General features: G+C 39.2%; 1 protein-coding gene across 1 annotated transcript; it reads right to left on the minus strand.

Moving 5' to 3' along the window:
* Nucleotides 1–1,114: 1,114 nt before the first annotated feature.
* On the minus strand, nucleotides 1,115–17,095 carry LOC131190470 (vomeronasal type-2 receptor 26-like; the record flags this gene model as incomplete). The annotated part of the gene is made up of 3 exons (XM_058167793.1): nucleotides 16,856–17,095; nucleotides 10,793–10,856; nucleotides 1,115–1,818 (listed from the first exon to the last, which is right to left on the minus strand). Coding segments are annotated over exons 1-3 (1,008 nt in total), but the record flags the coding sequence as incomplete, so codon positions are not given.
* Between the last annotated feature and the right edge of the window lie 1,240 nt (nucleotides 17,096–18,335).

Here is an 18,335-nt window from a genome sequence, read left to right on the forward strand (position 1 = left end):
GACCACCAAGCCACGCCCACCAATTAAGCCACGCTCACAGAACCAATAGGGAAAATTTTTAGATTTCACCCCTGCCACCAACTGTATACCTTTGGCATGGTAACAAAATTTCCATTGCACAAGTGTCATGATTGGAAAACCTGGATGTGGCATCTCAGGCCTCAAGTAGAGCAAGGGCATTGGCAGATAATCTTCCTTAAAAATTCAAAAAAGCTCAGTGGACATAATTGGATTTTACTTTATCCAGCTGGAGACATTATTTTCCAGACCCTTTAAACCAGTGGTATTCAACCTGGTCCCTACTGCCCACTAGTGGGCGTTCCAGCTTTCATGGTGGGCGGTAGGGGTTTTGGCCAATACTGAAGCACTTTCCTTTTTTTTTTAATTTAATTGACTTTTTGAAAAATTTCATAGCATTATTTAAAAACATTTTCATTAGGTTTTCATAAAATTCCCCGTGACAATTTAAATTTCTGAAAATATACCATTTGTATCGCCCACGCATAAGTTCAGTTCACATTACGTAAGTGAAATTAAATGGCGCTATAGTGCGACCGCAAACAAAAGAACTTCGTCCCAGAATAGCTCACACATCTCCCCCCACACCACCCAGCTGTAACAGACAAGTAGAGATGGTAGCCAGTGCCCCTCTCCCAAACCCAATCCACGATGCACGAGAGGCATGCACAGATGACGATACACGGCGCATTATTGTGGAACTGGTGGGTGGTTAGAAAATTTTACTACTAACAGAGATACAAAAGTGGGCAGTAGGTATAAAAAGGTTGACTACCCCTTTTTAAACAAATTAAGCAAAATCATTGGTTTACATATGTATGGAGAGCAGCCTGGACCATTTTCTTGGTGGTGACTATTAGAAAAATTTAAGACTTAAAATTCCTCTGCCTCACATTTCTACATTTCTTCTGGTTGTAAGATGTTCCTTTGTGTTCAGATTTGGCCTCAGGATGATGATGTAGCACTTGGGGATGAAGATGCAGCCCAGCAGAGCAGCATTGGAGGCCAAGATGGAGAAGATCTGAACAGCCACCATATATTTCCCTTTGGTGCTCAGGTAGGTGGGCACAAAACTCACCCAGACACTGCAGAAGATCAGCATGCTGAAGGTGATCAGCTTGGCTTCATTGAAGGCCCCAGGGAGATTCCTGGCCAGGAAGGCTACTGTGAAGCAGATGGCAGCCAGGAAGCCCAGGTAGCTGAGGGTGATGTAGAACATGACAACATAGCCTTCATTACATTGCAGGATAATCAGTCCAGGCTGGGAGTAGAGGTCAAAATCAGGGAATGGGGGAGAAATTCCCAGCCAGATGGTACAAATGATCACTTGAACAGCAGAACAAGAAAGGATGATGGAGTTGGCCAAGCTCTTCCCCAACCATCTCTTCATTCGATTTCCTGGTTTTGTGGCCAAAAAAGCCAGCACCACTGTGATTGTTTTGGCCAAGAGAGAAGAAATGGCAATTGAGAAGACGATGCTGAACACTGCTTGTCGGAGAAGGCAGGTGGCTTTCCTTGGTTGACCAATGAAGAGAAAAGAAGACAAGAAGCAAAGCAGGAGGGAGATCAGGAGGATGTAGGAGAGGTCCCGGTTGTTGGCTTTGACAATGGGAGTTTCTCGGTATTTAAGGAATATGACTAAAACAAAGTCTGTGGTTAGGAACAAGAATAGAGCAAAAGAAACCAGGATGATGCCCAGATATTCTTCGTAAGACAGGAAGGTTATAATTTTGGGGATACATTCTATTCGGTCCTTATTTGGATATTGATCAGGTGGACACTTGCTGCATTTTTCCATATCTGAGAACAGCAAAAGGATTAATTTTTAACAATCTCTCCATTCACATTTTAAGAAGTTGCTTCTTGGGACAAAATCTCACACCAGGGACAATAAGATAATGAGATAAGATAATAACAATACTATTTCTATACATACATATTCACAATCACACATACGTGTCAGTGGTGGGTTGCTACCGGTTTGCCCTGGATCGGGCAAACCGGTAGCGGTGGCAGCAGGAGGCTCCGCCCACCCACCCAGACGTCTCTGCACATGTGCAGAAGTGTCGCGGATGTGCATGCATACCCACGAGTGAACCAATAGCGAACGAAATTGAAACCCACTACTGATACATGTGTGTACTTTTATGCCTCCCAGAGTCACCCTGCAGGGGAGATGGGTTGTGTAAACAATTAATAAATAAATGAGGAATCTTGATGCTGTCTAAGCTTGCGTGTTTTCTTGCAAACAATTCCTGTACTGATGTCTTGTACTGATGATGTTACTTAGTTTGGGTAATGAAATGTCTTCTAGAAAACAAGCAAGCTCAGAGAGAATCAAGGACCCTTCATTACAACCCTGGAATATTCTCCTTTATTAGTACACGAATAATTAATATATACAATATATAGCTAACATCTATGAAATTCGAGGTAGTCTTAGGACCTGAAGGATTTCATGTTCATGGTTTTTTTTAAATTTGAATTTATATCCCACCCTTCTCCGAAGACTCAGGGCGGCTTACATTGTATAAAGCAATAGTCTCATCCATTTGTATATTATATACAAGGTCAACTTATATTGCCCCCCACCCAAACAATCTGGGTCCTCATTTTACCTACCTTATAAAGGATGGAAGGCTGAGTCAACCTTGGGCCTGGTGGGACTCGAACCTGCAGTAATTGTAATTGCAGGCAGCTGTGTTAATAACAGACTGCATTAGCCTGTTGAGCCACAAGAGGCCCTATGTGCAGGACCTACAGCATTAGAGGTTGATAATGAATCAGTTAATCTTTCTAGATGCCCCTCCTGAGTCTTGCAAGAGGGCACCACTTCTTAATATACTGGACTCAGAGGATGTCTATGTCGTGAAATCTAACAAGGTGGCAGAGAAAGCTAGTCATGGAAATAATCTAGAATGGCTAACAGGAGCAACGGAAATATGGGTGGAATGAGATGTCCCCATAACTGTCCACAGCACATCATTCTAGACCAGCAATACCTTCCCAGTGAGCCTCAGAGGGAGGCCCATATAGAATACTTTGAAAGATCCTTCCCAAAATTATACTAAGATATTTCTTCAAGTTTCAAAGAAATTCCTAGAAGTCAAAATATAGAAGGAAATATTCAAACGAAAGACAGAAAAGATATTTTATCTGGCCATAAGACAAGTTATCCAATATGGCAAACCCTCTTATCCAGTGGTGGGATTCAAATAATTTAGCAACCGGTTCTCTGCCATAATGATTTCTTCCAACAACCAGTTCACCAAACTGCTCAGAAAGTTAACAACCGGTTCTCCCGAAGTGGTGCGAACTGGCTGAATCCCACCACTGCTCTTATCTCATCTCAGCCCCTCTTTCAAGATCATTTTGCTGTTCTTCCCATTAGATAAGAAATCGTGCACTTTCAAAATAAAGAAGAAAACAGTTCATCTTCAGTCTGTGTTTTAATCTGCACTTCCATAAAAATGCTGTGGATGAATCCACTTCTACAAGGCCGGCCCTTTTTCTTTGGAATCACTCACCTTCCTGAGTAGAGATGGTCCCCTCTGGACAAGGAACACAGTCATAACAGCAAACTGGCTCTCCTTCTCGAGCCCGTTTGACAAATCCGGGATGACAACTTTCCACACATTTGGACTGAGGAGGAGACTAAGCAGAAAAACAATTAATGCCAAAGAAAATATGTTACGAATCACCACCCACAGAAAATAAAGGTGAAAATGAACATTAGCTAAAGAGACTCTGTTCTTCACTAACTAGTTCCAAATAGTTGCAAGAGATACAGTTGCTGACAGTTCTTCATTTAGTTCATCCCTTTTACTTCTAGAATATCACATTAAATTAAAGAACTTTTCTAATTATTAAAGTTAGGGAGGATGAAACTGAGAGATGATTTAAGCATTAAATGACAAACAGTGGCTTCTCTTTTGTGGCTTTATTAAAATGTATTTCTCCGTTCTTTATATATATATGATTTTACAGTACGATGATGTATTCATGTTAAAATTTTGAGTAACATTTATTCTAAGGTAAAGGTTCTCCTCGCACGTATGTGTTAGTCATTCCCAACTCTAGTGGGCAGTGCTCATCTTTGTTTCTAAGCTGAAGGGCCAGCTCTGTCTGATGACAATTCCATGGTCATGTGGCTGGGAGGACTAAATGCCAAAAGCGCATGAAACGCTGTTACCTTCCCACCAAGGTGGTCCATATTTTGCTACTTGCATTTTTACATGCTTTCGAACTGCTAGGTTGGCAGAAGCTGGAGCAAGTAACAGGAGCTCACTCCGTTATGCAGTGCTAGGGATTCGAACTGCTGAACTGCCAACCTTTCTGACTGACAAGCTCAGCATTTTAGCCACTGAGCCACCGCATCCCCTTAGTTATTAATTCTAAAAGATTTATTAAATATTTATTCATTAAATGTATGAAAACAGAATAAAACTGTGATGAAGAAAGAACCTTAAAACTGGTAGGAACTACAAAGGTTTCTTCAAGATTACCTAAAACATCACAAAACTATTTCCTTTTGAAAGTTATGTAAAATAGTTTCCCAGTTAACATAAATAGGGAAAAAAATATCCTTATAAATTAGAGCTGTCAACATTAAAGGAGAGAGTATTTGTTGATTTGTATATTTTTCTTCAATTTATATGCTTGCCACCTTAGTAATATGAGACTAATGTACCTAGTTTCTAGAACTTGTAGTTAGATGACAAAGAGTTAAGGTCATGAAAATATGTTCCTCAAAAATTCAAGCACCTTTTGCTATAGGACAGGGGTCTCCAGTCTTGGTCCCTTTAAGACTTGTGGACTTCAACTCCCAGAGTTCCTCAGCCAGCTTTGCTCTGGGAGTTGAAGTCCACAAGTCTTAAACGGACCAAGGTTGGAGACCCCTGCTATAGGAGATGACCATGAGTATGGGCCTTTGCTAGAAAAGTTTCTAAGGCTCAGCTTATTGTTTGTTTGTTTGTTTACATTTATATCCCGCCCTTCTCCGAAGACTCAGGGCGGCTTACATTGTGTAAGGCAATAGTCTCATTCTATTTGTATATTTATATACAAAGTCAACTTATTGCCCCCCCCAACAATCTGGGTCCTCATTTTACCTACCTTATAAAGGATGGAAGGCTGAGTCAACCTTGGTGGGACTAGAACCTGCAGTAATTGCAGGCAGCTGTGTTTAATAACAGGCTTCTTATAGCCTGAGCCACCACCGCGGCCCCTAGACAAGACAAAGACAAAGTCCTTTCTGTTGAAGAACTACAACTAGATGACACCAACTGGCATGGAAAGACAAACTCGTGTTCATGATTAGTTAAATTTGGATTAATCATTAATTAAGTTTGGAATTAGTTTCTGCCTAGAGAGATTTAGGCAGAATTTAGGAGTGATAAACAATATCATTCAAGGGTTATCAGATGAAATGCCCACTTAGAGGCCAAAAGCAAATCTTAGTAACATTTCCTTTCCAATTGTCCCTCATTATTTCCAATATCAGGAAGGGCTTTTCTTTGGATGAAAGTCATGCTTCAGTGCTCCAGTTTTCTAGATCAGGGCATTATCTCACATCAGAACACGTCATTGTGATTTCAGGTGAACTGAATGACTTGGACTGCCTTCCAATGAGCAGAAGACCTATTGCTCTATCCCACTGGGTTGAATGGAATCTAAGGATAATTCTTGCCATATCTGAACTGCTTAAAAACATTATCAACTATGGACCTTCCCTTTCAGGGGACACTGTCCCCAGCCAGGGCAGTCAAATTCCCAAGGCATATTTGCCGCACTAACCAAGAAGATGTCTATCCAATCTTGATTCAATTTCATTTGACTCAGCACAAACCTGAACTTGGGAACTGTTTACCTAAATTATATTCTCTTATAATGAAGGAAAGACAGAGACTAATGCATCAAAAAAAATGGCAAGAGACAAAAGTATCATCCTTGAAAGAATTTTTTTTTTTGAAATATTAACAGAAAAAGATATTAGCGTCCCTGAAAGACAATACGTGAGGAAATCTGGAAGAAATGGGTTGATTATATGTTTTATAACTATCATAAAAGACTAGATATTTGGATTTATACTGGATTTTGACGAGGAAGGACTAAAGTTGAATAGATATTGTAATTTCCCTGTATTGAAATTTTATAATCTGTTGTATTGAATTTTAAATAGAATATTCTCGAAAGATCTTATGTAAGAAAGACTTGGGGGGGAAATTATATGGTTATAGAAGCTAAAAGGGAGATATTCTCTGAATTGGATTGGATTTTTATGCTTTAGCTGGTTTTAAATACTTTAGGATTAATTTGTTCTATTGATTTATATATTTTATTACTGTTTATTGTTAATTTTTTGAAGATTTTGGTTATGTAAGGAGGAAGTCAGAGCTAGAGAGGGAAAATTGGTATAATAGTTTTGGGGAAAAAAATTTTTTTTAGCATATGTTTGTTTTATTTTTAACTATACCTTGTGCTTGTTCTGGGAAGTCAGGGGGGGAAGGGGGAGGGGGGTTGTGAAGGGAGAGGGGTTGGGGGGAAGGGGGAAAAAATTATGTTAAACTTTTTGAATAAAAAAAAACCATTATCAACTATGGACCTTCCCTTTCAGGGGACACTGTCCCCAGCCAGGGCAGTCAAAATCCCAAGGCATATTTGCCGCACTAACCAAGAAGATGTCTATCCAATCTTGATTCAACTTCATTTGATTCAGCACAAACCTGAACTTGGGAACTGTTTACCTAAATTATATTCTCCTTTGCTATTTTAGAATAAGAACCAAGCAAATTTGACTTTATCAATACCACAATCGTCCGCACTTGAGAGCCTCTATCTCCATTTGATCGAAATACCAGATTACAAAGGATGTACAACATGCCCCTTATCTGAGACCTAAAAATTTGTCATCTAGACTCCTGCGAATCCCTTGGACTGCAAGGCGAACAAACAAGTCAGTTCTAGAGGAGATCAACCCTGACTGCTCTTTAGAAGGCCAGATCCTGAAGATGAAACTGAAATACTTTGGCCACCTAATGAGAAAGAAGGACTCACTGGAGAACAGTCTAATGTTGGGAAAGATTGAGGGCAAATGAAGAAGGGGACGACAGAGAACGAGGTGGCTGGATGGAGTCACTGAAGCAGTCGGCATGAGTTTAAATGGACTCCAGAGGATGGTAGAGGACAGGAAGGCCTGGAGGAATGTTGTCCATGGGGTCGCGATGGGTCGGACACGACTTCGCAACTAACAACAACAACACCCCATATCGGACTTTGTGGAATGAGTTTAAAACAGTGCTCCATATTTGAACATGTAAAGGACACCTTGATCAATAGTACTGATGCCTTTCAAGCAGTAACAAAACTAAGATTTCTACTCCCTACATTCAATTCTCAGTGAAGCACCTTGGTGATTTAGCTTGGCCAACTTGAAATGAATGCTCAGGCTTTTGAAGATAGAGAATGGTCCCCAATATTTCTCCCACCTTGTTGAGCATGTTTAAGAATGACAGAGTATATTTATTGACTGTAAATCTCTGCCTTTCAAAACTCCCCAGTTGCTCGTCGATAGGATCGCACCCAGGAAGAAACACCCAGCTTATGACGTTCAGATCTGCCGCTACATTTCCATTTTGGTCCAGGTACAATTTCTGATGGGAAATATTGAAAAATCCATTCTTCTCCAGAAATGGATGGAACTAGAACAGAAACATCCAGGAATTTTAAAAGCAGAAGCCTTGGTTTCTTATCCCAGGTAGTGTTTTCACATTTGAAGCTTTCATCTACGGTTGTCAAACTTGCAAATATAGTAAAATGGGAGAACAAGCGTTACCACTTTCTTGAAAAGTAAAAAAAGGCTCTGATAAATTGGTCAATCGCATATTGGAAAATATATATATATGTATTGACAAAATGTAATTGACCAAATTTGTCTTTTAAAGCAGGGGTCTCCAACCTTGGTTCCTTTAAGACTTGTGGACTTCAACTCCCAGAGTTCCTCAGCCAGCTTTGCTTAAAGGGACCAAGGTTGGAGACCCCTGTTTTAAAGGGAAGATTTTAGAGCTCATCAGAAATAAATTGAACAAAGAAACAAATAATGAGATTCTTGATAAATGCCTTGGAAAAACCAAGAAAGCATAGTGTTCTTAAGAAGAAAGTTGCCAGGCTAATCTTCTCCCAAGTAGGGGGAAGTATATGGGAAACATGACCACATAAGCTAATTCTACTCTATTGGAAGGCTATATTAACAGAATCTCGCAAGTCTGAAAGTAGAAATCTCCTACCAAACATTTTTTTACAGACTGGGAATTTAAGAAGGATCCTTAAAAAAATTATATGTATTATTTTTATACAAACACACAACCTTTATTATTTGTACAAATAACTCAACCTAATTTTTTTTTCTATTTCCCCCACAAAAACAACCCTGAGGGGATTGTCTGAGCTGAGGGTGAGTGACTGGTCAAAGTCACCAAAATGGCTTTCATGGTTAAGGCCACATTGGAACTCATATTCTCCAAGCTTCTGGGGCCTCTGGTGGCTCAACAGACTAATGCAGTCTGTTATTAACACAGCTGCTTGCAATTACTGCAAGTTCAAGTCCCACCAGGCCCAAGGTTGACTCAGCCTTCCATCCTTTATAAGGTAGGTAAAATGAGGACCCAGATTGTTGGGGGCAATAAAAGTTGACTTTGTATATAATATACAAATGGATGAAGACTATTGCTTAACACAATGTAAGCCGCCCTGAGTCTTCGGAGGAGGGCGGGATATAAATTCAAATAAATAAATAAATAAATAAATAAATAAATAAATAAATAAATAAATAAATAAATAAATAAATAATAATAATAATAATAATAATAATAATAATAATAATAATAATAATAATAATAATAATAATAATAATAATAATAATAATAATAATAATAATAATAATAATAATAATAAAGCTTGATCCCATATATCTAGCTTGAACCCATGCCATATTTGTAACTATTGTTATACTTTCTTAATAAGTTGTGTGAATGCTGGTGATATAACTTGATTTCACCAAAGTATTAGCAATGTACTTCATGAAAGGAATAGAAGTTTTAATGCTGAGCCAGTTAACCAGACAAGGTCAGTCTCCCCTTTATTGTTTGCTTTAATGGAAAAACTGAGAAGTCATCTGTTAGAGAAGCATGAATTTGGACTTCCAAAGAGAGGAGTTGGGCTAGATAACCTCCCAGTGTTCTTCAAATTTATAAATGTAGAGCTCTAAGACGCTAATCATAAAACCCTACATACAGCAATCTATTTTAAAATGCAGACATTGTTTTAAAATTAGCATATATGTTATAATAATAACAACAACAACAACAACAACAACAACAACAACAACAACAACAACAACAACAACAACAGAGTTGGAAGGGACCTTGGAGGTCTTCTAGTTCAACCCCCTGCCCAGGCAGAAAACCCTACATCACTTCAGACAAATGGTTATCCAACATTTTCTTAAAAATTTCCAGTGTTGGAGCATTCACAACTTCTGCAGGCAAGTTGTTCCACTGATTAATTGTTCTAACTGTCAGGAAATTTCTCATTAGTTCTAAGTTGCTTCTCTCCTTGATTATTTTTTTTTTATTTGCGTTTATATCCTGCCCTTCTCCGAAGACTCAGGGCGGCTTACACTATGTTAGCAATAGTCTTCATCCTATTTGTATATTTATATACAAAGTCAACTTATTGCCCTCAACAATCTGGGTCCTCATTTTACCTACCTTATAAAGGATGGAAGGCTGAGTCAACCTTGGGCCTGGTGGGACTAGAACCTGCTGTAATTGCAAGCAGCTGTGTTAATAACAGACTGTCTTACCAGTCTGAGCCACAGACTATGTTGATTATGTTGTTGTTGTTGTTGTTTTTTTGTTTACATTTATACCCCACCCTTCTCCGAAGACTCAGGGCGGCTTACAGTGTATAAGGCAATAGTCTCATTCTATTTGTATATTTTTACAAAGTCAACTTATTGCCCCCCCAACAATCTGGGTCCTCATTTTACCTACCTTATAAAGGATGGAAGGCTGAGTCAACCTTGGGCCGGGCTTGAACCTACAGTAATTGCAGGTTTTGTGTTCTTAATAACAGGCTTTACCAGCCTGTGCTATTCACCGGCCCTGTTGATGTTGATGTTATGTTATATTATGTTGTTGATGTTGATGTTATGTTACGTTATATTATGTTGATGTTGTTGATGTTGTAGGGAAAGGTGGGACCTTCTATTAATCTGTCAACCTCCTCCAGCATGATATACCTCCCCAGGAGGGCTCCAAGCCACCTGGCAAAGCCAGGTCCTCAAGCCCTAATGGAAGGTCAGAAGGGTGGATACGGATCTCACTTCAGAGGAAAGGATGTTTCAAAGGGCAGCATCTATGACGGACAAGGCTCTTTCCCTAGACCCTGCCAGCCAAAATTCCTTGACCAATGGGAGACTCAGGATGCTCCTTCAAGTAGGAGTCGCTAGGAGAATCCCAAAGTTGTGGATCAGGTTTTTCAGGGATAGTATTCAGAACTAAAGGTGTTAAATTAAGCAGATCTTGAAGATCCATGGAGCTAAAGCCATTTGGTCTTGCCAGGGTTCAACCAAAAGCTCTTGTCTCCCATCCCCGCAACTTTATTCCCTGAATGATTAAATTGTCCAAGCTGTTGGCCTTTTGTAGCACGAAGAGGTTGAGAAGGTTCCTCCTCCTCTCTTAGAGTTTCATGGATCCTGGTAGGGACTCCGTACCTGCCATGGCTGCAGCCTCGGAGTCTCTGACCTCTCTTGGCCCTTTGTGCTTCTCCTCCTGGATCTGGAAGAATATGCAGCTTTCAAGGCGTAGGCCAGAGTCCTAACAACACTGTGTAAATGGAGGTGAAATGGGATCCATATACTCCTACTTTCCTTTGTGGGCTCAAGAGGTGCTCTTTGGGTGCATCTTTTCTGATCTTTGACAGAAAAAATGTGCTTTGAAAAAGAACAGTGAAAATACCGATCTTCCAATTGCACATTGAGTTTGGTTTCGAAGGCATCATCCTTTGCCCTTTTCTTTTCCTGAAAAGCAAAGCTCCAAATACTATGGAGATATTTGTAAAGATTCTCCCATCCCACTACCAAATACTCGATGCTTTCCACGATCCAGACTTTCTCTTCAATCGCTCCTGGCACACTTTCAAATGTTAATTGCAAAGTTCGAATTCTGTCCCAAACGTTAACCGTTTCTATGTAGTTCACAAAGACATTGACTTGTCTCCACTTAGAGACGGCATCCCTGAGGGGTTCTGTATGTCCAGTCACCGAGAATCGTCGTGATATAACCACACAAATTCCATTCCTGACAAGCATAGGAGTAAAATTCCTCATGAAATTCTCTCCTTCTTCTGTGTCTGAAGTAAAGAGACCAATCAGGGTCCATCTGAAATGGAGGAGCAGTTGGACAATTGCTGGATACGTGATCCCTTTTTTGGGGAGGATCCGGTGGAAAAAAGGGAATTGATTTTTGTCATTGAGAGCCTTTGAAACAATGGCATCACTGATCTGCAAAAGCAATGAAGAATGCTAGGCTATATTTACGGGCAGATTAAGTCCAAAATACTAGATTTTAGTAAATCCAACTTGCTACTCATGTAGATATTAGAATAGTACATTGTTGATTTATCAGACCATATCAAGATACAGCATACAAAATGCAGAACATTAACAAGACAGTAGATAAAAAAAAAACAGGTTAAAAGGAAAAAAAGAATAAAGAATGTGAATCATACTTCTGTACCACGTTAGCAGTAAAAGGAAACCAGGCCTCCATAGAACACATTGGTTGGACGCTATCAAAGCTGACACCTGCCGAAGTATATAGAACAGCTCAAAGATGTGGAGAGACCCATCCAATAGAATTATCAAGAGATGGACAAAACTAAAATTACCAACATCATCGACGCACCTATGCAGGTCACACCTGAACTGTTTTGTTTAAATAAATGCCTCATATGCTGTTTTTGAATTTTGAGCACACAGAAAATGTGGGTTTCTATTTTTATTTTATTTATTTATTTTGTCAAGCATGTATTAGATAACAGATATAAGTATAAACATGATTATGAATACAGGATATTGATACAAATAAATGGGGACAGTAGGACAGTAGGACAGGGATGGTAGGTATGCTGGTGCGCTACTGTCAACCTCTTAGGAATGGGGTGAGGTCGACAGTAGACAATCTAAGGTTAAAGTTTTGTGAGTTTGGGGAAGTGCAAAGTGCAGGTAGTGCATTCCAGGCGTTGACCACTCTGTTGTTGAAGTCATATTTTCTGCAATCGGAACACCTGACAACCGTCTCCAGGAGAGCTTTTTACCAAGTACGCCTGGTTCGCCAATTGCGCCCCTTTCTAGACCGGGATTCCTTATGCACAGTCACTCATGCCCTCGTCACTTCTCGCCTGGACTACTGCAATGCTCTCTACATGGGGCTTCCCTTGAAGAGCACCCGGAGGCTCCAGTTAGTCCAGAATGCAACTGCGTGGGTGATTGAGGGAGCCACTCGTGGCTCTCATATAACACCCCTCCTGCGCAAGCTGCACTGGCTGCCTGTGATCTTCCGGGTGCACTTCAAGGTGCTGGTTACCACCTTTAAAGCGCTCCATGGCTTAGGACCGGGATACTTACGGGACCATCTTCTGCTACCACATGCTTCCCACCGACCGGTGCGCTCCCATAGAGAGGCCTTCTCAGGGTGCCGTCAGCCAGACAATGTCGGCTGGCGGCCCCCAGGTCGAGACCCTTCTCTGTGGGGGCACCTGACCTCTGGAATGAGCTTCCCCCAGGACTTTGTCAACTTCCTGACCTCCGGACCTTCCCCCGCGAGCTGAAGACTTATCTATTCTTTCGCGCGGGACTGGCATAACATGGGTTTTATTGGATTTTAATGGGGTTTTATATTGCTATGTATTTTATATTAATTATCAGCCAATTTGAATAAGTTTTTTAAGTTTGATTTTATTGTATTATATTTATGTACGCTATTTTTACCTGGCTGTAAACCGCCCTGAGTCCTTCGGGAGAAGGGCGGTATACAAATTAAATTATTATTATTATTATTATTATTATTATTATTATTATTATTATTATTATTATTATTATTATTATTATTATTATTATTATTATTATTATTATTATTATAGTTTGGAATGGTTTACCTTATCTATTGTGTGCTCTTGTATTGTTTTGGTTAAAGCTGAAGTAGTCATTGAAAGGTAGGACATTGTAGCAGATAATTTTATGAATTACGCTTACTACTCCAAATGCAGCGTAGTTCTAAGTTGTCTAAACCCAAAATTTCAATTCTGGTGACATAAGGTATTCGGTTGTGAGCAGAGGAGTGGAGGACTCTTCTCGTGAAGTATCTCTGGACTCGCTCAATTGTATTAATGTCCGATATGCAGTGCAAGTTCCAGACATTTATTTATTTTAATGTGAGGATCACAGTATGATATTGGTCTATTGTACAGTCCAAGATATTTATCTCTCTTTTCCTTATACAATTGAAGAATGGAGAAGAACGTTATTTCTTCTCTGGAGCTATGCAAATATAAACATGTTCTGTAACACAGATTGGTTAAATCTTCTCAAACTAACCATTGCGTCTTGTTTGAGTAAATACCATGCTAGCATAAGTTTGCACTGAAATTCTTGGCAATTTGGAAGTTTCATTTGTAGTGGTTCATCAGTTTCAATGTGCCAACCTTAATGAGGATGGTCCTATCTTTCTCTACTTTGAAATCCAGAATTCTTTCCGCAGCAATCTTGTTAGCTCGTTCTCCAGTTGTGCAAAAGACAGGGAGACCAATGATCCTGAAACAATTTGTCAGTTGTACAAACCGAGAGGTGTTTAATTAAAATTTTGTTTGTCCTAAAAGAGAGAATTTTGAGATTCTCTCATTTTCCATAGCTTTAATTTTAGACTACTAAATATATTTCCTGATTTTACAAAAAGAAAAAAGTGCATAAATTTAAAAACCAGCTCTGAGGCAGCAGCTGAAGTCCTTTTTTTATTTTTTTATTTATAATACTACACAATACAACAAACACAAAACAGAAAACGCATAATATATGTTCCCTTTTTACAACTGTTTCGTAAATCTTTTATCCACCTATAAAAAATAAAAAATCCTATGGCATCTCCGGACCCCTCCATAATTGGATAACAGCATTCCTGTCAAACAGACAACAAGTGGTCAAAATAGGCAGTGCCCTATCAAATCCTGCTCCTGTCAATAGCGGTGTCCCCCAAGGCAGCATTCTAGGACCAACACTCTTCATATTATACATTAACGACCTCTGTGACCATATTATAAGTAATTGTGTTCTCTTCGCCGATGATGTTAAACTATTCAACACTACCAACAATGCGGCTACCCTTCAAAAAGACCTTGACTTTGTGTCGGAATGGTCAAAAATTTGGCAACTCCAAATCTCAACCAGCAAATGCTCTGTCTTACACATTGGAAAAAAGAATCAGAACACTAAATACAAGCTTGATGGACATTACCTTGTAGATGACCCCCACCCCATCAAAGACCTTGGAGTTTTCATATCAAACAATCTAAGCACCAAAGCCCACTGCAACTACATCACCAAAAAGGCTTTAAGAGTTATAAACTTAATCTTGCATAGCTTCTTCTCCAGAAAGATTACAATACTAACCAGAGCATGCAAACATTTGCTAGACCAATTCTTGAATACAGCTCGCCTGTCTGGAACCCACACCTCATTTCAGACATTAATACAATTGAGCATGTCCAGAAATATTTTACAAGAAGAGTTCTCCACTCCTCTGATCACAACAAAATACCTTATGCCACCAGACTTGAAATCCTGGGTTTAGAAAATTTAGAACTCAGCCGCCTTCAGCATGACCTGAGTTTAACTCATAGAATAATCTGTTACAATATCCTTCCTGTTGAAGACTACTTCAGCTTCAATCACAACAATACACGAGCACACAATAGATTTAAACTTAATGTGAATCGCTCCAATCTTGATTGTAGAAAATATGACTTCAGTAACAGAGTTGTTAATGCCTGGAATACACTACCAGACTCTGCGGTCTCTTCCCAAAATCCCCAAAGCTTTAACCAAAGACTATCTACTATTGACCTGACCCCAGTCCTAAGAGGTCTGTAGGGGGCGTGCATAAGAGCACCAACATGCCTACCGTTCCTGTCCTAATATTCCCTTTGATTGTATCCAATTCGTATGGTTATTTCATGCTTATATATATATATATACTGTTGTGTTTGAAAAATAAAATAAATAATAAATAAATAAAAATAAAAAATAAAAATGATTCTTTTAAGATGCTGTGATTTTATTTGTTTTAGTAGTGATATATATTTAAGTAACAAATGTTACCTCTACATAACAGCATTTTAGTAACCTTGGGATAATAGACTGTAATACATTGGGATAAGCAAGCTGAAAAGTTTGGGTTTTCTTTTTAATGTTATGCAGTAAAATTTTCATACCCTTGTTCTAAATCAGCTCTTTTGATGAAGCGGGAGCTTAGATCCAGTCTGAGAGAAAATTACCCCAGATAAGAAAACATGTTAATTCACTCTATTGGCTCATCATCAAACAGCCATCTGTGGCTATGGTGTCATTTCCAAAGTCAAAAAAAAAGGAGTTTTATTTATTAATAATCACAGAATTAATGGAGAAGAATATTTACAGCTCAGTATTGAAGTGCAAGTTCCCTGGTGCTTTCTGAGCTTAGTTATTTTCTTGCAGATATTTCATTACCTAGTTAGGTAACTGCATCAGTGCTAGTAGTGAGTGGAGTTTGCTCACTTTTTTTAAAAAAAAAAAATTCTGCCCAGTCAGTGCGGGTGGAAGTAGTGGTTCCTTCATTGGACATTATTTAGACCAGCACACTACAGCAACAATGAACATCGCAAAAAGGAACACAGATCATTTATACAACATTTTCCAACCAAATAGATATCCATGTAACTTTATTAAAAAGCGCCTAACCACCCAACTTTATATAGCACAGCTAACACAAGCTATGAAAAAGATAAGACTGCCATACATCAAAAACATCTCAGAAATCACTAACAAACTTTTACAACCACATGGTATCACTGTAGCACACAAATCAAGTAAAGCCATCCAAAATATCCCAAGTAAACCAAAAAAATCCAGCAGCCGCAGCAGAAGAAAAAAAAGGAGTCTTGTATAACACAGAGTGTAAGGACTGCAACAGACATTACATAGGAAAAACAGGCAGAAGATGGGCAGAGCAGTTCCATGAACACCAACTAGCAATCAGAAGACACTTTGATTGGACACAGAGCCCCTCCTCATCTTCACAAGTGTGCCGCTGAAGCCCACAAAGCAATGGGAATGGTGTCACAAGAGACTATGTCCGTAGCTATGACACCTATAAAGACCATGGTGAAAAGCAATTCTTAAATTCGGTTTAGCTCACGCTGGTAAAGCCTGTTATTAAGAACACAGTAGCCTGCAATTACTGCAGGTTCGAGCCCGGCCCAAGGTTGACTCAGCCTTCCATCCTTTATAAGGTAGGTAAAATGAGGACCCAGATTGTTGGGGGGGCAATAAATTGACTTTGTAAAAATATACAAATAGAATGAGACTATTGCCTTATACACTGTAAGCCGCCCTAAGTCTTCGGAGAAGGGCGGGGTATAAATGTAAACAAAAAAAAAATTCCACAGACAAAATATGGTTGTTTCTATCACCCACCCATACCCTCCCCTCACTTTACCAGATAGAGAAAAACACACACACACAAACCTGTGGGGCTTTGTAGGTTCCTACTAATGTTGCCATCTGGATGGAGATTTCCCTCTTAGCTCCATCAACAACAGCCAGAAGGTTTTCCTTCCTTCCACAGCTGTAGTTGGGAACATTGGCTTGTCCAGTAGAGAGGATGTCCAGCAAGGCTTCTGAAGTGCCAAGGGTGTCGGCATAGTTATCATGGATGTTATAGCCAAGTGTGAAATTGTGCAGAAACTGGGGATTGTCGTTGACCATTTGAATGGCAAAAATCAGGACTAGCTGTTTAAAGTAACTTGTAATACTGTAAAAAAAAAAAAGTTCATCTTATTACCATCATGATCTACAGAAATAACAAAATTATTTTTTGCAGTTTAATCCTCTTTTTCTCCACAAGCCTACTAAGTTGTACACCAATATAGATCCAAAGCCAAAGGCAAATAATACCCACACACCAGCAGGTACTTTTTATGGGCATTGAGAAGATGGGATAGAGATTGTCCTCCACTATGGTTAAGAATCACAAATACATTATTATTTCTACCGGCCCTAATATTCATCTGCCCAGTAACCTGTATTCAAAACCATTCAATCGTTGAAGTAGAACTACCATAAAATGAATAGGATGTTTTATAAGCGACCCAGAAAAGCAACTGCAAAATGAACTCATCCTCTATTCTTTTAAGGATCAGGCATTGAATACTATATCCATGAGTGGTTATAGTGGTTATATGACAACACAGTATCAACAGTAGAAACCTTCAAATTTCTGGGTTCTATCATATCGCAAGATCTCAAATGGACAGCTAACATCAAAAACATCATTAAAAAAGGACAACAAAGAATGTTCTTTCTGCGCCAACTCAGTAAGCTCAAACTGCCCAAGGAGCTGCTGATCCAATTCTACAGAGGAATTATTGAGTCTGTCATTTGCACTTCTATAACTGTCTGGTTCGGTTCTGCAACCCAACAAGAAAAACACAGACTTCAGAGGATAATTAGAACTGCAGAAAAAATAATTGCTACCAACTTGCCTTCCATTGAGGACCTGTATACTGCACGAATCAAGAAGAGGGCCGTGAAAATATTTGCAGATCCCTCGCATCCTGGACATAAACTGTTTCAACTCCTACCCTCAAAAGCTATAGAGCACTGCACACCAGAACAACTAGACACAAGAACAGTTTTTCCCGAAGGCCATCACTCTGCTAAACAAATAATTCCCTCAACACTGTCAGACTATTTACTGAATCTGCACTACTATTAATCGTTTCATAGTTCCCATCACCAATCTCTTTCCACTTATGACTGTATGACTATAACTTGTTGCTGGCAATCCTTATGATTTATATTGATATATTGATCATCAATTGTGTTGTAAATGTTGTACCTTGATGAATGTATCTTTTCTTTTATGTACACTGAGAGCATATGCACCAAGACAAATTCCTTGTGTGTCCAATCACACTTGGCCAATAAAATTCTATTCTATTCTATT

The sequence above is a fragment of the Ahaetulla prasina genome, chromosome 2 (assembly GCF_028640845.1).
Source record: "Ahaetulla prasina isolate Xishuangbanna chromosome 2, ASM2864084v1, whole genome shotgun sequence".
Taxonomy (NCBI): Eukaryota; Metazoa; Chordata; class Lepidosauria; order Squamata; family Colubridae; genus Ahaetulla; species Ahaetulla prasina.